The sequence below is a fragment of the Rhea pennata genome, chromosome 13, assembly GCF_028389875.1.
Source record: "Rhea pennata isolate bPtePen1 chromosome 13, bPtePen1.pri, whole genome shotgun sequence".
Taxonomy (NCBI): Eukaryota; Metazoa; Chordata; class Aves; order Rheiformes; family Rheidae; genus Rhea; species Rhea pennata.
In genome coordinates, this window is record NC_084675.1 from 21,411,262 (window position 1) to 21,434,156 (window position 22,895).

Consider the following 22,895-nt stretch of genomic DNA (forward strand, 5'->3'; position numbering starts at 1 on the left):
GAAGCTCCGGTTTCGGTGGGGGGGGGACACCCCTGCCTCTCCGCAGGCCCCCGGGGGCGGCCGGATCCGGCAGGGCCGGGCGACGGAGCCAAGCATCCAGGAGACCTGTCACTGCTAATAAGGCTCGGAGGGTTTCCGTTTCCATGGCGACCCGGCAGCCATTCCGGGCTGGCAGTGCCCGGAATCACGGTCCCAGCCCGCCCCATCCATCTTTCCCTCCGGCGTCTCCCGCTTTCTCCGCAAGAGCCAGGGGAAGGGACGAGAACTGAGCCAGGGAGAGGCAGGAGCAAACCCCCGCGGAGATGCTCCGAAAGGGGTTGTTTGCGGCCACCATCGCATCACCGGTCACATCAGGGCAGAGGTGGCCAACCCTCCTCCCCCCCCCCAAAAAAAAGCAGCAGCCTTCACCCCATGAATCCGTGCCCTGCCCTCCACCAGGCCTTGCCAGGTGTGAGTTGAGGTGGTCTGGTGACATAGGAGCCCAGTGGATAGACAGACGGAGGATAAAACACCCGAGGTGGCCGGATGGATGGTGGGTATGGGTGGGTGTCTGGTCCAACGGCACGGATGGGTGGATGCGGGCCGGTGGACAGGTTGGTGGAGCCAGGATGGATGGATGGATGGAGCCGCACGTGTGTGTGCGGATGAGCAGATAGACGGGAGAAGGAGGGCAGACTGCTGGTGCAAGGCATGGGTGGGAAGACAGAGGATGGATGAAGAAGGACGGGCTGATGAATGGAGGAAACGGATGGCTGATGGCTGGCACAAGAGCATGGGCAGCTGCACAGGGACGGAGGGACGGATGGATGGATGGATGGATGGATTGATGGATGAATGGATTGATGGACTGATGGTTAGATGGCACATGGACAGGAAGGGATGGGCAGATGGGTGGAGGGGTGGCTGGACGGCCATGGGGATGGACGACTACCCCTGCTCCAGGCCCCGGTAGATGGAGGGACGCCTGGATGGGGCGGGATAGCCAGTGACGGAGGAGGGCCGGAGGGCCGACGGCTGACGCTGGCCCACGCGCATGGCCTGCTCGGGGGACAGGGGCGCTGGAGGCGCCCGGGGGTGCCCCAGGGTGTCCCGGGGTGTCCGAGATGCCCCACGGTGCCCCATGGGCGCCCCCAACCCCGGGGCCCCTCTGCCGGGCGCCGCCCTCCCCGCCGCCAGGGGGCGGCAGCGGCGCGCAGCGCGCATGCGCAGGGCAGGTGCGTTGGGCGCGTGCCACGGCCCCTTCGGCCCCCTGGCAACAAGTGCTGGGAGCTGATTGGCCAAGACTGTCCACGCCAAGCAACGCCGGCCGTCCTTCCGCCTGGCCGCAACACTAGCCAGTCACAGAGCAGAACATCAGCAGGAGAGCCAATCAGAAATGGCAGAGCCCTACTAACCAATGAGCGGTCCACGACTCTCTGGGAGAGCCAATCAGAGTGCTCCAAGCTTCCCGAACACCCGCCCCGAAGCTGGGACCGCGAAAATGAGTCCGGCGGCGGGAAAATGGGGCGCTGTGGGAGGGGTTTTGCCGCCGTTCAGCCAATGGGGAGGGAGGCCGGGCCGGGCCGCGCGGCGGGTGCGGGTCCGGGTCCGGGTCCGGTGCCGTTGGGGTCCGCCCGGGTGTCGCGCCATGGAGCCGGCCGAGGCGGAGTTCCTGGCCGAGAAGGAGCTGGTGACGATCGTGCCCAACTTCAGCCTGGACCGGATCCACCTCATCGGGGTGGGCTGGGGCGGATATGGCGGGGGGAAAGGGCTGAGGTGGGGCAAGATGGCGGGGAAAGGGCGTGAGGTGGGGCAAGATGGCGGGGCAGGGCGTGAGGTGGGGCAAGATGGCGGGGAAAGGGCGTGAGGTGGGGCAAGATGGCGGGGAAAGGGCTGAGGTGGGGCAAGATGGCGGGGGCAAGGCGTGAGGTGGGGCAAGATGGCGGGGGCAGGGCGTGAGGTGGGGCAAGATGGCGGGGAAAGGGCTGAGGTGGGGCAAGATGGCGGGGCAGGGCGTGAGGTGGGGCAAGATGGCGGGGGCAGGGCCGATGGGGCAGGGCCGCTGGGGCAGCAGGGTCGGGGCAGAGGCAGCTCCTCCCCCCCCAGTGGTTGGGGGGCAGGCAGGGCTGTGCACCTCCAGATACGCCTTGGGTATTGGGCCTGTGGGGTCACATTGTGGTGATAAACATAGTTTCTAGCTCTAAGTTTTGTGAAACACCATTGAAAAGAAAATGCACTGGAAATGTTAGTTATTACTCCGCAAAGAAAAGGAGCCAGAATCTGTGAGCAAGAATTATGAGAAGCAAGAGGCAATGCTGATGCTATTTGACTTGGGCTTTTCAAAATCCCCTGAAAATTCATACTCCTTTGAAATGGCTGAGGCCAGTTTAGCAGATAAGTATTGCAGTATCCTAGCCATTGCTAGCTGTCTTATTCTCATCTTAAATTGCTCTTCCAGGGAGATCTAGGTCCTTTCAATCCTGGTTTGCCAGTGGAAGTACCTGTCTGGTTGGCCATTAATCTGAAGCAGAGACAAAAATGTCGTCTGATACCTCCAGAATGGATGGATGTTGGTAAGCGCAGCAGCTTAAACTCAGGCCTGCCTCAGCCCTGGGCTTAAGTGGTTCCAAAAGAAGCACAAAATAAAGACATATAGTCTTTGTCCTTTAGTGGGAAGCATAAGTCAACAAATACAAAGTAACTCTGAGAGAAGGAGCTAATGTTCCATCACTGGAAAATTTTATATTTACCAGAAATGTAATCTTCCAAGTCAAGCTAGGTGTTTAACTTCTGCTTCCTTGATTAGGAGGAAGAACAAGGATTAGATTTCATTCCTGGCTCTGCCCCTTACCTTCAGTGTGCTGCTTCCTTGCTCTGTGCCCTTTCTGGCCAGAGATAGAATGAGCAACACTTGCATTGCTGCAAGACTTGTTTGTAAAGAGCTTTGGGGACCTTGGATGACATTCTGTGAAGGGGGTGACTTTGGAGAGCATATATGTGTTTTAATGACTTGTTCATTCACTCCATGAAGCTCTTTTCTTTGAAGGCATGACAAATCAAAGGTCTTCTCACTCTGTAAAAAGCAAGAGTCATGGTCCCCTCTTTTTCATAATAATAATATTATAATAATAATATAAATCTTAAGGATTTTATCATAATAATAAATCGTAAGGAAAACTCAGGAAGAAAAGTAAATACTAATGAAACTGCAGTGAGAGAAAGAGCTGCATCAAGCATCCATACTATATTCAGTCAAAAGGACAAAAATCAGTGGAAGTGTTTTGTGGGTAAAGGAACCCCTCTCCCAACTCCTGATCAGTGCAGTGATCAAGCAGCTGTGGATTAGCCTCCTAGACTGACATGCAGAGAGCTGTTTTGCAATGCTTGTCAGCATCCGTGTGTGTTGATGGGCATCTTTTCTCCCTAGGGAGTTGAGAGCTGCTATGGCAATGCTGATGCTAGACACCAGAACAGACATTAGCTGTTAGGGTTGTTTTGCTTCCTTGTAGAAGCCTTTTTCTGTCCGTATATTGATTCCAACTGGTATAAACTTTGGTGTGTAGTTGATCTTCCTGAAATAGGACATACAGAAATAGTTGGTCTTACAGAAAGAGTGTGTGTGTTTTGCTGGGGAAAATCATGTCTGGAGTATTGAAGATCTGGCAAAAGTTGACCATTCGTGGTTATGTTTCAGAAAAACTGGAGGAAATCCGGGACCAGGAACGTAAAGAGGACACCTTCACTCCGATGCCCAGTCCCTATTATATGGAACTCACAAAGCTGCTATTAAACTAGTAAGTAGGAAATGTAACAGTTTCCGCCTGAGTTAATGCTTGCATAGACAATTCTTCAAGCTTTCATTGGCAGTAACCCCAGAGGCCTGTGGGAAAGTGAGAGTTAATGGAGGTTTATTTCACAGTGTGCCAAGATCTTGTTGCAGCAGTTTTCTCATGGTAACTTTGCATTTCAGTAACTTGGGATTGCTTGTTCTACGGCCTGATAATTGGGGCTGTGCTGCTTTACTGAGCAGGAGCTAAGCATTGAGGCCTTGGGTATCTGCAGCACATTCCATGGCTGCAATCTGTTCAGCAGCCTAACCCCTCCAGGCGTCTTTCTTGGCTCTCCTTCAGGAGGAAAGCTCTTCTTTCCTCAGCCTGAGAAGCAGGAGATCAGGAATATTGTGAGTCTAAACTCGTGCCTGCTGAGGCATTTCACTTGTAAAATGTGCTGGCTGGTATTTTTCTAAGCACAGATTCTTCTGACTGTAAGCCCTTGATTACAGTGCAGTGGTCATTTAAGCACTGGCTTTTCCTCTGGAGATGGCGCTCTTGGCGTGCAGCTCCTTTCCACATGCTAGAATAACCCTGGCAGTTCTGTCCATGTGAATTGATCTTATCTCTTGAGGTCCTTATGGCAGTGCTGAATTGCCTTAATGGGAGGATGTGACACAACTTGTACAGTCCTTTCAACTTAATGCTCTCTGATAGAGCTGTGAGAGCAGAGGTCTGAACTCTGGCTCTAATCACAGTTGAGCCGTTTGCATTCCCTGGCTGAGTGCGACTTTGGCCAGGTTATTGGCCCTCCTTGTACCTCGTACCAGCTGGGCAATTAAAGAGCAGAAGGACTGTAGTGAGAACCAGATGCTGCATCAGAGCTGAGAATTCCTGGGTAAATAAACTATCCCAAAAATCCCAGCAGAAGTACCAGGCTGGATTTTAATGTTGAGTGTTGCTTTTTTTTCTTTTTTTCTTTTTTTTCCTTTTCCTTTTTTTTTTTTTTTTTTTTTTTTTTTTTTTTTTTTATATAGCAAACTGCTCTGCTTATGCCTTAGAGGGTTGAAAAGCTGCCAGCATTGCTTATGCCAGTGACATAATGTACGAGTCCCTTGCAGCCTGTTCTGATCTGCTCTTCCCTCTAGTGCCTCAGACAACATCCCAAAAGCCGATGAGATTCGGACGCTCGTTAAGGATACCTGGGACACTCGGATAGCCAAACTGCGGCTGTCTGCGGACAGCTTCGTCAAACAGCAGGAGGCCCATGCCAAGGTATGGTAGGGACGCTTGGAGAGGTTTGTTAGCTCTGTCCTGGGAGTGTTCCAGATGCCATGTGATTGTGTGGGCTTGTGACTGATTAGAGCTGCTCATGAAAATGCCAGTTGGGGCATGTTTTTCCTGGTCTATGGGCTTGTCAGTTGGGAACTAAAGCCATATGCTGAAACCTCTCTCTGCAGCTCCCCACGCGTTATGAAAATAGTGCTCTCGTTGGTCATATGCCTCTCTTGGCCAGGGGTGGCAGCTGGGCCAGTCCCTTGGGGTGTCACTGGAGGAAGAGCGTGTGCCTCTGCTGCAAAGCTGCTTTCTGATTTCCTTGTTCTCCGCTGCAGTAGGGGCTGTAGTGCTATTTCCCCAGATTCTGCTATTTTCTTTTCCGTTTTTTTTTTTTTAGCTGGATAACTTAACCTTGATGGAAATCAACACAATTGGGACTTTTCTTACTCAAGCCTTAGATCACATGTACAAGCTCCGGACCAACCTTCAACCTGGCGAGAGTGCCCACTCTCAGGATTTCTGAGGTATTTTCCAACCTTGGCCTCAAATCTCCCAAGAGAGGGCTCTGCTGCTCAGCCAGTATTCTGGGGTTCATTAATCTGGCCAGCCTCACCTCCCCGTAGAGATCTGAAACAACAGGCGTCTCGTCTCTTATCAGCTGTGTACAGCTCCTTCTTGGCGGTGCTTGCACTGAGGCAGGAGTTCCCCCTCCGCTTGTGCACAGGCTGTTGAAGGTGAAGGCAGCCTTGTGGCTAAATGTGAGTCACTCCAGAGCTGCCACTAGCACAGGGGCATTCCCTGTGCGGTAGCTCTTGAGCTCCGCTCAGTCACGCACCTCCTGAGCAGTGCAGACGATGGTCCCTGGCAGGACTCTCCCCGCTTCGGTGCGGCTGTTGCTCCAAGACGAATCAGCTGTGGCAGCTCAGCACTGCTGAGAGTCCTTGCTGTTAACACATTCCGGCCTTCTTGGATGGAGCTTGCGTTCTGTTTCTGGCTGGTGTCACAGCAGCGTGGATGGTGAATGTTTCTTGTTGTGTCAGTCTTTTCCCCTGTGCCCAGTTTGACAGAAGCTCTGGCTGTTGGCTGCAGCAGCTGACCCAGTCAGCTAGCTTCACCTTCAGGCAAAGCGCGCTGCGCTCTCCCTGGCTCAGTGCCGAGCAGGTGTTAGCGAGCGCTGCTGTGTGGCACGGCGCTCCCCCCAGGCTACTGTTGATCTCAGTCATGTTGCAGCGCTGTAGGTTTTTTCTCTCTTAGAAATGCTGCGTGTGTGTGTATGAAGGGCGCTCTCCCTCTTTGCAGAGGTTTGCCTCTGTCTTTGGTTCAGAGACTGCTTCTGCCAGAGATCTGCTTAGATACAGGTGGTAGCTTGCCAGCACTAGACTGCTGTCTAATGATGTCAGGCAGATACCTCTGCTCTGGAGAGTGTGGGTGTACTTCATAGAGAGAACTTCTGAGGGCAGCACAGGCCACACACTGGCTTGAAAGCAATAAATTTAAAGATAGTGCTTCACCATGAATTTTCTCAGAGCCTTAGAACAAGGAAGATGTGCCAGCAATGAGAGGTGTCTGGGATTCTGCTGGGGAGACAGGCTGGGAAGCAGATCCATCTGCTGCTTGGAGAAGGACAAAAGGAAATATCTTTGCCTCTCCAAAGCCAGGCTGTTCTATATTATTTTACATCTGACTTCTTATCTGAAACTGTGCATAAAAATAAATAAATAAATAAACCCCCAAATTGCAGCTGAGTGAACTATATCAAATTAGTCCTTGTGTTTCGTCACATGCTGTCTATCAAGTGTACATGGGTTAAACAATGCTTGGAAAAACACACACCTCTCCTCCCTTGGCTCTGATCCCATTCCCCTGAGGCAAACCAACAGACAAGGGCAGGATCCTTGCCTACGTCAAGCTCGGTTGCAGCAGATGTAATTATTACGGGTGTGGGGGGGGGGGGGGGGAAATGCCAGATGTAACTGCACGCGAGCAGCGCCTGCTCGCCGGCCAGCGGAAAGCTGCGAGCAGCGCCCTTCCCCGAGCATCTGGGCCAGCAGCTCTGCCGCTCAGCAGCTGAAGCGCGAGCTCTCGCCCGCCATCTGTGCCCTGCCTGCCTGGCCCGCGTACAGGCGGCCGCGGCCGGGGCGGGAGCGAAGCGCTGTGACACCGTGGCGGAGGTGCGCGCGGGCTGGGGGGCTGGCGTGACGCCCTCCTCCGTGCTGGGGGACGAGGCACGGGCCGTGCCTTGCGCAAGCTACTCTGCTGGGGTGCAGGACTGCTTTTCCAGCACTGGTGGGGGGGGAGAAAGAATCCTTTGCCATGATTTAGGAAGATTTTATTTTTTTGGATGTTTTCAGAAATTACAGCAATATATTCATAAATACCTAATTACTACATTCAACAAATAATATATTACATTACAATTAATTCAAACAAGTACACTTAGAACAGGTTTAGGTTTTTTTTCCTTTTTTTGTTTTGTTTTCTTTCACAGCATCTAAACTGCCCCCCAGCAGGCCCTGGCTTTCCTGCCCCCTCCTGGCCTTCCCATGCTCAGGTTTATCTGCTCTAGCAATCCTGCACAGGTACGTACAAATAAACACAACCAGTCAGCACGGCCCAGGGCGAGCGAGTACTTCTGAGAAACCATAAGCATCGAGTCAAAAACTTGATTATGGGCCTGCGGGGCTGTTCCGGGGGCTGGGGGTGGGGGGAAATCACCTCAGCAGCCCCGGGATGGGAATTGCTATGAAGCAAGCTCCAGCCCGTTGCCACCGTGGGCCATGGTGCTGGTCACTGGTGGCAAGGGGATGTTCGCTGCTGGTTTTCCATCCCCAGCCTCCCTCCCCCTCCCCCCCCCCAGCACCCGGGAAAGGAAAAAGCGAGTCAAGCATAAAGTCTGTTTTTCCTGTGTTAAAAATTCATTGTGAAGTCTTGAGTTGGCAGCTACTAGGCCAGAGGCTGGCTATGCAATTGGGATTTAAAAAAGATTAAACTAATTTCTGTCACAAGGGCATTTTGCTTTTTAATCTTGCACAGCTTTTTTGGTAAAGCCAATGGGAGGCCGGGGGGGCTGGGGGGGGTGGGGTTTAATGCTTTCTTTGCAAGTGCAACAAGGGAATTTAAAGCAGAAAGCAGAGGTCACCTTTTCTTGTAGACGTGAGCCTGTCTCGTGGCAAATAAAAAAAATAAATAATTAAAAAAAAAAAAAAAAAAAACTCCCCTGGGAGTTCAAGCACGCACCGATTAGCAAAGAAAGAAGTGACTAAAAATGGCACTGTGCGGCTCCTGGCGGCTGTGTTTTGAGGCAGAGCTGCCTAATTTACTAACAACTGCGGCAGCTTTCCCTGCTGTCAGTCATGCAGCATCGAGGAGCCTGAGCCGCAGATGCTAAATTCGATTCTGCCGCTGCAGCACCGGCCCCCGGCTGCTGCCAGCGCAACGGGGCTTTTGCTGGGCTTACTTTATTTTATGTATTTATTTCTGCAGCTTGGCATTGCCCCTTGGGCGGGAAGGGGGGGGGGGGTGCACAGTCGAGGTGCTGAGGCCAGACAGGTTAGCTGGGCGCTTTTGCCCTGTAATTATGTTCAGTCTCAGCGCTGCCTCCTAGGAGCCCTGGAAACGCATCGTGTGGCTCACTGGCCTGGCTCCTTTTTTTTTTTTTTTTCTTTTTTTTCTTTTTTTTTGGGGGGGGGGGGGAATAAAAATAATAATAATAATAATAATAAAAAAAAAAACCAAGCCGAAGTTGGCCGGGCTGGAGCTGTGCGGCGCTGGGGTGCTGCACGCTGATTGTCTGGCGTCGGGGGCTGCGGCGGCTCGAAGGGCTCCGCAAGCCCCCCCGAGCGTGTGCGGGAGCCGGGACAAGCCCGAAGCCTTGCTAGGGAGAGGGCGAGGGAGGGAACTGGCTCCAGCTGTACCAGTACCTGGTGCTACCCTGGTGGCAAAGCAAGAGAAAGAAAGACCGGGCATGACAGCGTCAGCCCCAGCAGAAAAGAACTGATTTTTGTTTTTTTTTTTCTTTTAAAGACTTTTAAAACACTTCAATATCTTTTTCTTTTTCTGTCCTGACCAGCAGCAGCAATACAAAAACTAAAAGCAAGTTAATATTTTTTTTTTGCTCCCCCCCCAAAAAAAAGGGAGGGAAAGAAACAAAAGCAGAAACATTAAAAAAAAAAAAAAAACACACACACAGGCAAGCTTTTTATAACAATAATTAAAGTAATAAAAACATACAAAACTTTTTTTTTTAATATATATATACAGTACAAGGCTGAAGCACCTCTGGTTTTCTTGACTCTTAAATTGCAAAAAAAAAAAAATCATTTGACTCAGTACGGGAAAAAAAAGAAAAGAAAAATAGAAAAGAAAATCAATCTAAACCCAGCAGGGTACCGCGTGCGTGCATGTGTGCCTACAGACGTAGCTATAGGGGTGTGTGCGTGTGTGTCGTGTAGCTCTGTACACCCTCTGCTCCCCCCCCCCCCTTCCCCGCCAAGCAGGAATAAAAAGGTACCTTTGATTCGTTTAGTTACTTTATTGTTTTATAGCGAAGTGCATTTCCAGCGGAAAGCCCCGGGGTGCAGGACGCGGCTCGCGGGCGGCCGCCGCGGGGCTCCCCGGCTGGCGCGGCCCCGCGGGGCCCCCTCCGGCCGCGGCGCGGCCCTTTTAGTGTTGTCGGTGGAGTCTTTTATCGTAATTAAAAAAAGAAAAAAAAAGAAAAGAAATGAGCTATATAAAGTGTGGGTCGGGGGAGAGGGAGGAAGGCCCTGCCGGCCCCCCCGTGGCAAGGGTGCGGGCGCCAGCCGCGGCGCGAGCGGGAGGGCCGGGCCGGCGCCGGGGCTGCTCCTCCGCTCGGGTCCGCGCCCGGCTCCCGGCCCCCTTTGCTTCATGCATGGCACATTCTCCATTTATTTATTTTTTTTTATTTTTTTTTTAAATTTTATTTTTTTAGCTTCAAACCTCCCAGTGAAAAATATTAAATATTCAAGGTAATAAAATAGATTATTATTTCTAGACTATAGGTTCGGCCTAGCCCAAGGAGCGTCACCTGGGATACCCCTTGAAATAACCCCTAGACCACTGCATTGCAGGCAACGCAAGGCACTTCCGCAGGTGATCTAGTTCGGCTTGCAGTCGCTCCCGCTCCGACACCATCTTCTGCTTCTGGCTCCGCAGCTCCTGCAGGGTGGGGGCGGGAGAGACGCAGTCAACCCGGGGGCCGGGGCAGCTTTGGAGGGAGCGGCGTGCTTGGCACAGCCCCCCCCACCCCACCCCGAGGCAGCGGGCATGGGGAGCCGCGCTGGATACCCGGGCCCTTTGCAGGGGGACCAGAGCACTGCAGGGAGACAAGGGTATGGCAGGAGCATTGCAGGGGGACGGAGACATTGCAGGGGGGATGGGGGGAATTGCAGGGGGACAAGGGCATTGCTGGGGACAGGGGCATTGCAGGAGGGCAGGGGGACGGAGACATTGCAGGGGGACAGGGGCATTGCAGGGGGACAAGGGCATTGCAGGGAGATGGAGGGAATTGCAGGGGGACAGGAGCATTGCAGGGGGACAGGAGCATTGCAGGGGGATGGAGGGAATTGCAGGGGGACAGGAGCATTGCAGGGGGACAAGGGCATTGCAGGGGGACAAGGGCATTGCAGGGAGATGGAGGGAATTGCAGGGGGACAGGGGCATTGCAGGGGGACAGGGGCATTGCAGGGAGATGGAGGGAATTGCAGGGGGACAGGAGCATTGCAGGGGGACAAGGGCATTGCAGGGGGACAGGGGCATTGCAGGGAGATGGAGGGAATTGCAGGGGGACAGGGGCATTGCAGGGGGACAGAGACATTGCAGGAGGATGGGAGCACTGCAGGGAGACAAGGGTATGGCAGGAGCATTGCAGGAGGGACAGAGACATTGCAGGGGGATGGAATTGCAGGGGGACAGGAGCATTGCAGGAGGATGGAGGGAATTGCAGGGGGACAAGGGCATTGCAGGAGGATGGAGGGAATTGCAGGGGGACAGGAGCATTGCAGGCGGACAGGGGCATTGCAGGGGGACAGGGGCACTGCAGGGGGCTGGGGCGGGGATTGCAGGGGGGACAGGAACATTGCAGGCGGATGGAGGGAATTGCAGGGGGACAGGGGCATTGCAGGGGGCTGGGGCGGGGATTGCAGGGGGGACAGGAACATTGCAGGCGGATGGAGGGAATTGCAGGGGGACAGGGGCATTGCAGGGGGCTGGGGCGGGGATTGCAGAGGGGACAGGGGCATTGCAGGGGGGGACAGGAGCATTGCAAGTGGACACAGGAGCACTGCATGGGGATGGGGGCACTGCAGGGGGACAGGGCTTTGCAGGGAGACGGGGACACTGGAGGGAGACGGGAGCGCTGCAGGGGGACACGAGCATTGCAGGGGGACGCAGGAGCACTGCAGGGGGGGGGGACGGGACGGGACGGGCGCATTGGGCGTGCTGCTGGAGGCTGGGTGCCTCGGCGGCTGGCCGGGCGCCTCCGGGCCACCGCTCACCGCCATGCTGTGCGAAAGCTGCTCCGCCGTCAGGCTCAGGCTGTAGTGCTGGGCCTCCAGCCGCCGGCACTGCGTCTGCAGCACTTGGCGCTCCAGGTTTTGTTCTGCAAGGCAGAAAGGGGGGAAAAAAAAACAACAACAAAAAAAATGAGGTTTCGGTAAAGCGGCAGCGCAGCCGCCCTTCCGCTCCCTGAACGCCCGTTTCCACCCTCTGGGCGATATTCCTAGAGGCATTTGCAGACTATAAACCCAGAAAGAGAAGAGGAGGGAGGGAAAGCAAAGCAGCAACAACAACAACAACCCAGCAGGTTTTAGGGGGATCATTTTGCACGCACGGGCGCCTGGATCCTTTGCCACGCGCCGCTTTCCAGGTATGGCTCAGAGGGCGCCGCGCACAGAGGGCTCCATGAATTTTCTTGCCGGCATGAAAAATTCATGCCGGCATGAATTTTCATATGCACCTGTTGCTTTTCTGCCTCTCCTGCCGTACGGGCCAGCTGCCAGCACCTCCCCAGCTGCGAGCCCGCGGCGGGGGGAAACTGAGGCACGCCCGGCGCCCGCGCGCCGCCTCCCCTCTCCTCACCTTCTAGGTGCTCCTGGTAGGCTTCAAAAATTGCCTCGATCCCTTGCCATTTGGGCCGCGGGTATTCCTCCTCCTCCCCTTCCTCCTCCTCCTCCTCGTCGTCGCCCTCGCCGTCGTCGGAGGCCGAGTCGTGGCGGCGCTCGAGGGGGGCGAGCGCCCGGGGCAGCGGCGGCGGCAGAGCCTCGGGCTGCCCGTTGTGGGGGGGTCCCGGGGGGCGGCCGGGCGCCTGCAGCTCGGGCAGGTTGTAGTGGATGGAGGCGTCGAGCTTGTGGTTCTGCTCGGCCGTCAGCGAGGCGGCTCCCCCTGCCAGGGCCGAAAGCGTCGGGGCGCCGCGTGACGCGGTGCAAAACGCCGGTGGTGGGGGACGGGGGGGGCGGTAAGTTTGCAAAACGCCGGCGCTCCCGCGGTGCGGGGCACCCGCCCCCCGCGCGCGCGCCTCGCTGCCCCTTGCCCTCCCCGCTCCCAGCTGCTCCCTACGCGCCGCAGTAGCTTTTATTCCCCTCCCTCCTGCGCACGGAAATTCGCGGGTTTTGCGGGGACTGAGCCATCTTCCTCCCTGCTACCCTTTTTTTTTTTTTTTTACCTTCCCCAGTAACCGCGTGGGCTGCGGAAGCACCGACGCATTAGCGATTCCCCGGCATCCCCCCCGCTCCCGGAGGCTTTTCCCGCGCGGCGACGGGCTGCGGGGAGCCTTTCCCGACCCCCTCCCGAGCGGGCGCCCCCGGGTACCTTTGTGCTTCTGCAGGGCTTTCTGGGTGGACTGCAGCACCGACTCGTGGAACTGGTGGGCGAACTCCTCGGCCATGAAGGGCTCCCAGGGCTTGCTCTTGCCGTTGATGCTGTGCGACAGCGGCACCGGGATGTCCTTGGGCAGCGGGCCCCGCACGTAGCCGAGGATGCTCAGCGCCTTCTTCCCCGTGTGCCCCTCGCTCAGCCGCGGCTTCTCCGCCGGCTCTTTAGCCCGCAGCAGCTCCTGCGGTCTCAGCTGCTCTAATCGGCAGGGCTCCGCCGTCTTTGGCATCTCCGGCAAGGTGATCCCCAGGGGTTTGTCCGAATCCCCCAGGAGCGGCTGCACCAATGGCTCTTTGGGCAACGAGAGTGGAGTCAGGGGGCATCGGGACTGGTATCTCGGCACCCTCTGGGTAGCACCTTGTCCAACACCTTCCCTGCCTCCCACCCACCCATCCATCCATCCATCTATTCTTCCATCCATCCATCTATCCATGCATGCATCCATCTATCTATCTATCCATTCACCCATCCATCGATCCATCCTTCTATCCATGCATGCATGCATCTATCCGTCTATCCATGCATGCATGCATCTGTCTATCCATCTATCCATCCATTCACCCATCCATCAATCCATCCATCCATTCACCCATCCATTCGTCTATCCATGCATGCATGCATGCATGCATCCATCTATCCATCCATCCATGCATGCATGCATCCATCTATCCATGCATGCATCCATCTACCCATCCATTCACCCATCCATCCATCCGTCACGCCACGGTGCCATGCTTGCCCTCCCCTCCTGTTTGGTCTTGACCTCCCAAAACCAGCCAAGACCACGGGAGACATCAGCACCGGGCGCCTACCGGTGCCGGGGATGCCGGGGCTGTCCCGCGGCGAGCTCTTCACCACCACCACGGCCGGCGTCGTCTTCTGCTTCATGGCCTGCAGCATCTCCACCAGCTTCTCTTTATCTGCGGCATGGGAAGCTGTGGTTTAGTGTAGCCTTCGCTCGGTCGAGCAAACCCAGGGCCCCAGCCGAGCGGCGCGGAGCGGGACTGGGCCAGCAACGCCGCATCCTGCGGGAAAAGCGGCCGGAGCCCGCGGGCGCGGGGCATGGCTGTACCTTTCCGCTTCTCGGCGCTGATGTGCGTCAGGTTGAAGATGGTGAGGAAGCGCTTCTTCTCCTCGAAGTTGGGGCTGTTGTTCATCTCGTCGGGGCTGTAGCGGGTGGAGAGCGGGAGGCGCGGGGAGGGCGTGCGGCGCTTGCTCTGCACCGTGGGCGGCGAGGGGCTCCGCTCCCGCAGCATCCGCCGCCGCTTCCGCCGCTTCTGGCTCAGCAGTTCCTCCTTCTGCTGCTGCGTGGTGAGGCCGAAGAGCTGGAGGAACTCCAGCTTCTGGGGGAGAGCAGGGCAACGTCACCCCCGTCCCGTCGCGCCCCGAGGACCGCGCGAAGCCTCCCCGGGGCGGGGGGGGAGGCGAGGGACGGCGAGCGCCGGCCGTACCTCGGAGGACGTGTCCAGCTTCAGCGGGGGCTGCTCGGCCACGCAGCGGAGGTGCGCCCGCACCTCCTCCTCGTCGCTCTCGTCGCACGAGTCGTCCAGGTCGTAGTAGTAACCTGCAGGACGCAGAGGGGCCGGCCTGAGCCCGGAGCGCCGTGCGCGCGGGGTGCAAGGGGGGGCCCCTTCCTCGTGCAAAAGCCCAGCTGGGGGAGGACGCACAGGCGGGAGCAGAGCGCTCGCGGCACGGCACGGCACGGCACGGCACGGCACGGCACGGCACGGCGCCCGGGCCCAGCCGAGCCCAGCCTGCACCGCCTCATCCTAACGCAGCGCCAGACCGAGCGCGCTCACCGCACCGACGGGCTCCCGCGGGCGCGGAGACGAGCCGCGCGCCCGCAGCCCGCACCCCGCACCCCGCGCGGCGCCCGCCCCGGGGCAGGACCGCGCCGAGCAGCCGGCGCCGCCGCTCACCTTTCTCGCGGGCCTCCCGCCGCCGCCGCTCCTCCAGGTCCAGCTTGCTGACCAGCCTGCGGTGCTGCTGCACGAACTCGTCGTAGACGTACGCGGGGTCCTGGGCCCGCGGCGGCGGCCGGTAGGGCGAGCTGGGCTTGCCGCCCTCGGCGAACGGCGGCGCCGGCGCCGGCGGGGCTCTCTGCTGGCTCAGGATGCTCTGCGTCGACTTCTCCAGCTCGGCCAGGAAGGGGCCGTGGGCGAAGCCCCCGTGCTCGGGCTCCCGCGCCGGCGGGTATTTCTCCAGCGCCTCCCGCTTCCTGGCGCCGTCCTCGAGCTTGTCGGGGCAGAAGACCCGCTCCACCTTCACCAGCGGGATGCCCTGGCGGCCGGGCTCGAAGGGCGCCGGGTGGCCGTGCAGCGCGTGGGGCTCGGCGAGCCGCCGCGGCTCCGGCGCGCTCTCCAGCAGGGACACGGGGTTCCAGAGGGACGCGGCCACGGGGTGGTGCGTGGGCTTGGGCGAGATGAGCGGCGGCGGCCCGCCGAAGTGCTGCGCCACCGGCTCGCGGGCGCTCGCCTCGTGCCGGCTCGGTCCCGACCTGCGGGCGGAGGAGCGGCGCGGGGAGCTGAGCGGGGCCGAGCATCGCGCCCCGCCGGGGCGGGAGCCACCCGAAACGCCTGCCCCGGCTGCAAGCAAACCCCGGCCGGCCCACGGCTGGCAGCGCCACGGGGGCAAAGCAAGCGTCAGCTGCCTTTTGGGGGGCAGAAAGCTGCTAACGGGGCGGGTGCGGAGGGGTCTGGCAGCCGCCGGTCTGGGCAGGGGGGCCCACGCCGCCGCGAGACCCGCCGGGGGAAGGAGCGAACCTGTTAGCGGGATAAATATTTCAGGCGCTGAAGCTGCGCGTTTAACGCTTTTCCGCCTGAGCGCCCCGGCGCTCTGCGCAGCGGAGCGGCAAGTTCAGCCCGGCGCCGCCGTCCGCGGCGCAGCTGCCACCGCGCCGCGCGGAGCTCCGGCACGAGACACCCGCCGCTGCCGGCACCGATCCGATTCCCCGGCGCCGGAGAATCCCCGTTCCCGCAGCCGGTTAAGCCGGCAAGGGCTGGCGGCGCCGGGAAGGGGCCGGGGAGCCCCTCGCCGCCGCGCTCGGCCGCACGCGCCGGGGGCGACCTTGGTCTCTCCTCCCCGGCTCGGGCAGGGATGAGCGGATCTGCCAGGGAGGCTGCAGCCGGCGCTTGCCATTGTGCCGCCCTGCAATCCGCTCCTTATTATACTTGATTAGCTGCGCTAATCCCCCTGATACCCAAAAATAACAATAGGAGCCGGCGGCGGAGCCGAGTGGATGAGCCAGCGCCGCTTAAGCGCTCAGCAACGGCGCGGGAAAGCCGCTGTCCATCAGGCAGCAGGCGCGGGCGGGAGGCGGGGGGACAAGCCGCGGCGGCGCGGCGCTTCCCCACCGTCCCCCCCCGCCACCGCCACCACCCCCCCGTGCTGCCGCTTCCCGGCACCGCCGGACACAGCAGGGAGCTGCCGGCCACGGAGCCCGCGTGGGAAATTCCCACTGCGTATTTGGAAAAACGATGCTCAACAACAACCGGAGCAAAAGCGGGGCGGAGGGGGGGATCTCCACCCTTGGGAAGGGGCGAAACGCAGCCGGAGAAGCCCCGAGGCCGCTCTGCCTGGCACTGCTGGTGCCGGGGCGGCTGCCAGCCCCGGGAAGGGGGGGGATTCGGCTTCGAAGCAGGCCCCACCTGGGGTTTTCCAAGCGGTGCTCCGGCTCCGGCTGGCCCGGGGCACGCCCCATGTCGAGGTGCTGCTCGAGCACTTGCTGCCGAAACTCCGACACTTGGGACTGGCGGTCCTCCTTCTCCTGGCGCAGCCGGCGCTGCCGCGCCAGCCACTTCTCCTCCTCGTTGGTGCGGTGGATGAGCAGCGCCGTGGCCGCGCTGCTCCCCGGCAGCGGGAACACGCTGTGGTTGGAGATGAGGCTGGGCACCGGGTGGTGGGAGGCCGGCGGCGGGTGCAGCGGGTGCTGCATGGGCTTCGGCGTCGGCAGCACCGAGTCCTTGAGTTTCTCTGGGCGAGGGGAGGAAAGCGGGTGCCGCCGGGTGACGACGCTGCACGCCCGCCGCCGAGACCGTCCCGCTCCCGCCCGCCGCCCGCCGGCGGGACGTTACCTGGTCTGCCGGGCGCCGGCGGCTCCGACGGCTTGCCCCGCTCCTCGGGCTGGTGGCTCCGCAGCCCGTGCAGCTCGGCCACGGGCAGGAAGGGGCCCTCCATGGCTTTCACCATGCTCAGCTCCTTCTCCCGGGCGCGCTCCCTCTGCCGCTCCAGCTCCCGCTCCCGCTCCTTCTCGCGCTCCCGCTCCAGCTCCTTCTCGCGCTCCCGCTCCCGTTCGCGCTCCTTCTCCCGCTCCCGGTCGGCTTCCCGCTCTCGCTCCTTCTCCCGTTCCCGCTCGCGCTCCCGTTCCCTCTGCCGCAGCTCCTCGTCCATCTGCAGCCTGCCGAGAGGAGGCGAAAGCCCGCGGCGGCGGCTCAGCACCCGCGGCGCGGTCCCGGCGCTGCACCGCGCCGCGCCGCGCCGCCCCGCTCACCTCTCGGCGGTCAGGCTGGACATGCGCTCCGACTGCAGGGCCGACAGCGAGGAGTGCGAGAGCTCGGCCGGGTACCGCACGCCCGAGAGGTGCAGGTGCATGGCCGAGGGGTGCAGCGGCGGGAGCGAGCCCGGCGCGGGCAGCGGGTAGAAGGGGGACCGCAGGGCCGAGAGGCAGTACGAGTCGTCCATCCTGCGGAGAAAAGGGCTGCTCAGCCGGGGGGCAGGCGCTGCTCGGGGCGTCCCGCTGCGGGAGACACCCCCCGGCACCGGCACCAGCACCGCGCGACGCCTCCCCGGCTGCAGGCACCACGCCGCCGGCTGAGACCCGGCGCCGCTCGCTTCATGCCAGCAGAGGGGCTCCGAGGCTGAACCAGCGCAGTGCCGGGAAAAGCCCGCTCCTTCCCGCGCCGCCCCTGAAGCTGGCGCGGCGGGGAAGGCAATCGCGTGTCGCCCGCCGGCTCCCACCTGAAGGCCGGGTGCGGGAAGGGGTGATGCGCCAGGTAGCTGGGGTGGTAGTAAGCGGCGGCCGCGGCCGGATCCAGGCCGAGGGGCGGCAGCGAGGAGACGCGGAGCTCCTCGGCCGCGTGGTAGGGCCGGAAGCTGCGCAGGTAGTCCTCCGCGACGGCGCTGGGAGGCACCACGTGGTGAACGGGCCGCTGCAGGCTGCCGCGGGAAGAAGGAAGGGAGTGATGGTGCCGCTCCGTCCCGTCCCGCCCCGTCCCAGCCCGGCACCGCGGAGCTGCCCGAGCCGGCGCGCGGGGCGCCGTGCACGGTGCCGGGCGCTGCAGGGATGCTGCGGTGAGGGCAGGGGACCGCGCGCATCCCCGCGGGGGAGCATCCCGCGCACGGTGCCCGGCACTGCGGGGATGCCGCGGCGAGGGCAGGGGACCGCGCGCGTCCCCGCGGGGGAGCATCCCGCGCACGGTGCCCGGCACTGCGGGGATGCTGCGGCGAGGGTGGGGGACCGTGCGTGTCCCCGCGGGGGAGCATCCCGCGCACGGTGCCCGGCACTGCGGGGATGCCGCGGCGAGGGCGGGGGACCGCGCGTGTCCCCGCGGGGGAGCATCCCGCGCACGGTGCCCGGCGCTGCGGGGATGCCGCGGCGAGGGCGGGGGACCGTGCGTGTCCCCGCGGGGGAGCATCCCGCGCACGGTGCCCGGCACTGCGGGGATGCCGCGGCGAGGGCGGGGGACCGCGCGCGTCCCCGCGGGGGAGCATCCCGCGCACGGTGCCCGGCACTGCGGGGATGCCCCGGCGAGGGCAGGGGACTGCGCACAGCGCCCGGTGGAAAAGCCCGGCCCGGCTCCTGGCGGACTCACTTGAGCGGCGGGAAGCGGGAGTCCGGCACCACGGAGCTGGGGGGCAGCCCGAAGGAGTACGGCGTGCCCAGGAGGTGCGCGGGCACCGCGGGGCCCCCGGCCTTCTCCTGCGGCAGCGGCGGCTCCGAGATGAGGCGCTCGCGGCCGCTGCTGCTGCCGCCGCCTCTCGAGCCCGCGTCCTGCTGCAAGGGCGAAGGCAGAGCGGGGCGTTAGGGCACGGCGCGGACCCGCAGCCCCCCGGGGCAGGCTACCGCGAGTGCCCCGAGCTGAACGGCAGGTTTTTCCAACCCCCCCCCCGAGCATCTCCGCCAGATTCGGGCCAAAGAGCATCGCGAAATGTCCAAAGGAGGCAAAAGCAGGGGCTGCGGCTTTGCATTCAGACACGCAGCGGGTTTCTCCGCTCTGGCGCCGGGAAGCGCTCGCGTCCTCGCTGCCCTCCGGACGGCCGGAGCACCCGTCCTCGCCCGGGCGGGCGCAGGGCCGGCGCGGGAAAGGCTGGCAGCAGGCCCGCGGTTCACCTGCCTGGAGATTCACGGGCAGCTTTGCTCTCCGGCGCTATTAATCACCCAGGGAGGATGCAGACGCCCACGGAGCTTGCAGCGAGCCCCCCTCCGCGGAAAGGCCGGCGTCAGCCCGCCGGGCCTCGCCTGCTTTTCGCCGGGCGGCGAGATGCCATCCGTCACGCCGGGAGGGAGGAAGGCGGCTGCCTCCCGGCGCCGGGATCCGCGAGGAGGGGCTGGGCCCCGCGCGAGGGGCCGACCGCCGGCCTGGCGAAGCCGCGGGGCCGGAGGGGGGGGGCGAGGGAGGAGCTGTCGCTGCGGGCAATTAGGGGACGATCTCCAGCAGCCGGAAGGCAAGGCATGCCCTATTAGGCTTAAAACGGACTATTCTTCATTTCACCGTGTCCTTTCAAAGGCTCCCCCATTACGGGAGAAAAATGGAGAGACTGGTTGCGGCAGCGAAACAGCCGCCGCCGATCCCCGCCGGGCTCCCGGCCGCCCTCCGCCGTCGCGCGGGGCCCGCGCGCCTCCCTCCAAAAAGAGGGGACGAAACCCCGCTTTGAGGAGGGGGACGGAGGCGCGATGCACCAGCCCGGCATCCGGCGCGTTTCGCAAACGGGGCGGGCGAGCCCTCCGGCCGCGCGGTCCGCGCTCGCGGGGCGGCAGGGACGGCGCCAAGGTCACGGCGGCGCGGCGCGGCGCAGAGCGATGCAGCGCGGCACGGCACGGCGCGTTGCACCGCGGCGAGGGCCGTGCGCGCTCCCCCCGCCGCCGCGCACGGGGGGCTCTGCTCTCGTTACCGCCCCCGTCCCGGAGGCTCTGCCAGACAGCAAAACCTGCTTGCTTAACCCCTGCCACGCGCGGGTCGCTCCGGCAGAGGAGGCCGAGGCGCCGGGGGGGCCCGGAGACACCCCGCGCCGGGGGCGCCCGCGCCACCGGGCACCCAGGCATTGCATTCACCCCCCCCCCTTTTTCCGCGGTGCCTTTCATCCCCTCCCTCCCCCTCTCCGCTTTGTGGTTTAATTAGTCTTTCCAAGTGGCATAATCCCTCCGGGAATCTGCTCGTAACATGCAAGCGGAGGAGAACCACTAACGATGCTTCTTAATTAGCAAGCTGCCTCCCGGCCCGCTCGGCTCGGCCCCTCCGGACGGCAGCCCGGGAACGCGGGGGCGCGAGGAGCCGGGCGCCAGCGGCCCCCGCTGCGCCCCGCGTCCCGGCGGGCCTCACCTGCCTGCCCTCGCTCCTCCAGACGCCGTTGACCGTCTTGGTGGGGGCGATGGTGACGACGGGCGGCGTGCTGGGCACGCTGTGCCCCGCCGGCGGCACGATGATGGGGCCCATGGGGCCGCGCTTGGGCGTGCTGGCCGGCGAGCTGTGGTTCGTGGCGGGCGACGAGACCGGCGACGACTCGCTGCTTATCGAGGACGACCCTGGGAAGAGGGAGACGTCGGGCCGTCAGCGAGCGCCGCGACCCATCCCGGCACGCGGACCGAGCCGGGTCGGAGCCCTCCCGGCGGTGCCGAGGCGCTTCGCCGGGCGCAATCTGCAGCCCGAGCCGCCCCGAGCCGACGGCGTTAGCAGATCGATACCCTCGCAACGAGCCGGGCAATTAATGAAGCTGAAGCCTTACTTCAGAACCTTAATTTGGCTGCGTGGCGTTAAACGGGCGGGTCTGCGATCGTTATAATTAACTGGCGGTATTCAGCCAGGAGTTAGTCAATGAAACTAATCTGGATCGGAGGCGACGGGAGGCGCAGCGCGGCCGTGTCACCTTTGTTTCCTGACCTCCCGCTTCCCGCTCGGCGAGAGCAGATTAGCAGCCGAGGCTGACAGGCAAATGTAATTAACAGCTGAGACCCTGAAGGAGGCGGGGGGAAAAAAAGGATGTCCCAAAAAAAACATGCATATATATCCAGAATCGCCTACGGACAGACCTGGGCAGGGTGTGAGGCTGAAGCCCCCCATCGCGGCGTCGGGGGTTTCTTTGTGCCTTCCTCCGCCCCGGCGCGCGGAGGGAGGCAGAGCCGGGTCCAGCCCGCGGGATTTCTCCCGGGAAGCTCCGGGCAATGCCGGGAAGCGGGCGGAAGCAACGCCTCCGTCCTTCCCCCGGACCGGTCCGCGCGGGCGAAGCGCCCGGCGCACCGCAAAGCCGGGGGGAAAGCCCCCAGACCCGGCCTCCGGCTGGGACCGGGGCCGGGAGCGAGCTCTGCGCCCGCTGGCACCCACGCGCTCCGCTCCGCGCGGCTCCCGTTAAATCGCCGGTTGAAGAGCGAGGCCGGGGAGCCGAGCCGGGCGGCAGGGAAGGGGCGAGCAGGAGGGGAGGACGGGCTTCTGCACCCCGCGCTCTGCCGGGGCTTTCGCTCGGGGCATTCGGACTGCGCCGGCTGAACCGAATTTCTGAGCTGCGCCCCCGAGACACGAAGCCGGGGATGGACGTTAGCCGGCAAAACGGCGGGGAGAGCGCGCGAGGAAAGGAGGAAAAAAAACATATATATATATATATGTATATGCACGCCCTGTGCCGGCTTTGCAGCCGGGGAGCCGGCGAGCCCCGGCAGCCCGCGGGCGCCGCGGCTCGGCGTGCCGGGATCTCGGCGGCCGGCCGGCCTTACCTCGGGGCTCCTCGGCCTGCTTGGCGAGCTTGCGGAGGGCGGCGGCGAAGCTCGACGAAGGTGCAGCCTGGACGGACAAAGTGCTGTTGGCGGCGGGACTGCCATTGGGGACGAGGGAGCCGTTGAGCGGCGAGGGGGTGAGGGGGCTGACGGTGGCCGTGGTGCGCGTGGCGGTGGAGAGCATTCCTAGGGAAGGTGACTTTGACTCATGGCTCATGCCTGCGAACAAGGAGAACAGCCCACGTCAGCGGGACGCTCGGCCGAGGAAGCCTCTCCCCCCCCCCTCCACCACCTCCACCTCCACCCCCACCGCCCCGGGGCGCTCTGCTCCTTCCCACGGAGCCCTCGCTTTGGGCACGCAAAACGGACGGACGGACAGGCGGACGGGCGGACGGACGGACGGGGGCAGCCCCCTCGCCGGCCGCCAGCGCCCCGGCCGGGAGCGGCCCCGGGGAGGAGGGCAACGCGGAGGGCGGAGCGGCCCTCCGGCCTGCAGCCGGAAATCCGCGGGGAAGCAGGGAAAACCAGCAGGGAAGAATTTGGCCGCGCGCCTGCTTCCCCCGAATCCCACCGCCCCCCCTCCCCCCAGCCCCACTCCGCGCGCGGCGCAAAGCACCCGGAGCGTGCAAACCGGGAAGCAAGCAAGCAAGCAAGCAAGCAAGCAAGCAGCGGGGCGCGAGCGCCCCGGCAGCCCCCGCCGCCCCCTCCCCGGCGCCGCTGCCCTCTCCCCGCGCGCCCCGGAGCGCTTACGGGCGCGGGAGCCGGCGGCGGAGCGCGGGAAGAGCGCGGGGGCCGAGCGCGCCGGGGAGCCCCCTCCTTCCCGGCGAGCGCCGGCGGCTTATCTAACAAAGCAACAGCGCCCGGGCGCTCCTCGCCTGCGGAAAACGAGCCGACGCTCCCGGCCTAACAGCTGCCGCCAGCGTCACATGGCCCCAGCTGATCCGTAATATCCAGAGCCGCTCGCAGGGAGCAGGGGGGTTGTCGGCGCCGCGCACAGCGCCAGCCCCTGCCGAGCAGGGCGGCCGGCACCGCGGGGGAGGCGCTGGGGGCATCCCCGG

The 22,895-nt window shown here is 62.3% G+C and overlaps 2 protein-coding genes across 6 annotated transcripts in view; one reads left to right on the forward strand and one right to left on the reverse strand.

Annotated features, from left to right (window-relative positions):
• Nucleotides 1-1,556: 1,556 nt before the first annotated feature.
• GINS2 (GINS complex subunit 2) lies at nt 1,557-6,753 on the forward strand. The gene is made up of 6 exons (XM_062586388.1): nt 1,557-1,717; nt 2,438-2,552; nt 3,674-3,773; nt 4,898-5,024; nt 5,425-5,551; nt 6,554-6,753. The coding sequence occupies exons 1-5, from the start codon at nt 1,628-1,630 to the stop codon at nt 5,548-5,550; spliced, it is 558 nt and encodes a 185-aa protein (XP_062442372.1). The 5' UTR covers nt 1,557-1,627; the 3' UTR covers nt 5,551; nt 6,554-6,753.
• A 2,271-nt stretch (nt 6,754-9,024) lies between these two features.
• GSE1 (Gse1 coiled-coil protein) overlaps nt 9,025-22,895 on the reverse strand; it is a 79,685-nt gene continuing 65,814 nt past the window's right edge. For 3 of the 5 annotated variants that reach the window (XM_062586363.1, XM_062586364.1, XM_062586366.1), the window contains 15 exons: nt 21,838-22,056; nt 20,453-20,655; nt 18,725-18,906; nt 17,871-18,068; nt 17,404-17,595; nt 16,988-17,310; nt 16,562-16,886; nt 14,834-15,411; nt 14,366-14,478; nt 13,987-14,257; nt 13,727-13,849; nt 12,852-13,205; nt 12,123-12,425; nt 11,540-11,643; nt 9,025-10,202 (listed from right to left, as the gene is read on the reverse strand). In XM_062586363.1, the coding sequence (XP_062442347.1) occupies nt 10,068-10,202; nt 11,540-11,643; nt 12,123-12,425; nt 12,852-13,205; nt 13,727-13,849; nt 13,987-14,257; nt 14,366-14,478; nt 14,834-15,411; nt 16,562-16,886; nt 16,988-17,310; nt 17,404-17,595; nt 17,871-18,068; nt 18,725-18,906; nt 20,453-20,655; nt 21,838-22,056 (3,623 nt within the window). In that variant the 3' untranslated portion in view covers nt 9,025-10,067. Of the gene's footprint in view, nt 10,203-11,539; nt 11,644-12,122; nt 12,426-12,851; nt 13,206-13,726; nt 13,850-13,986; nt 14,258-14,365; nt 14,479-14,833; nt 15,412-16,561; nt 16,887-16,987; nt 17,311-17,403; nt 17,596-17,870; nt 18,069-18,724; nt 18,907-20,452; nt 20,656-21,837; nt 22,057-22,587; nt 22,702-22,895 lie in introns of those variants that run through there. The other 2 variants (XM_062586365.1, XM_062586362.1) reach the window with 2 other exon arrangements.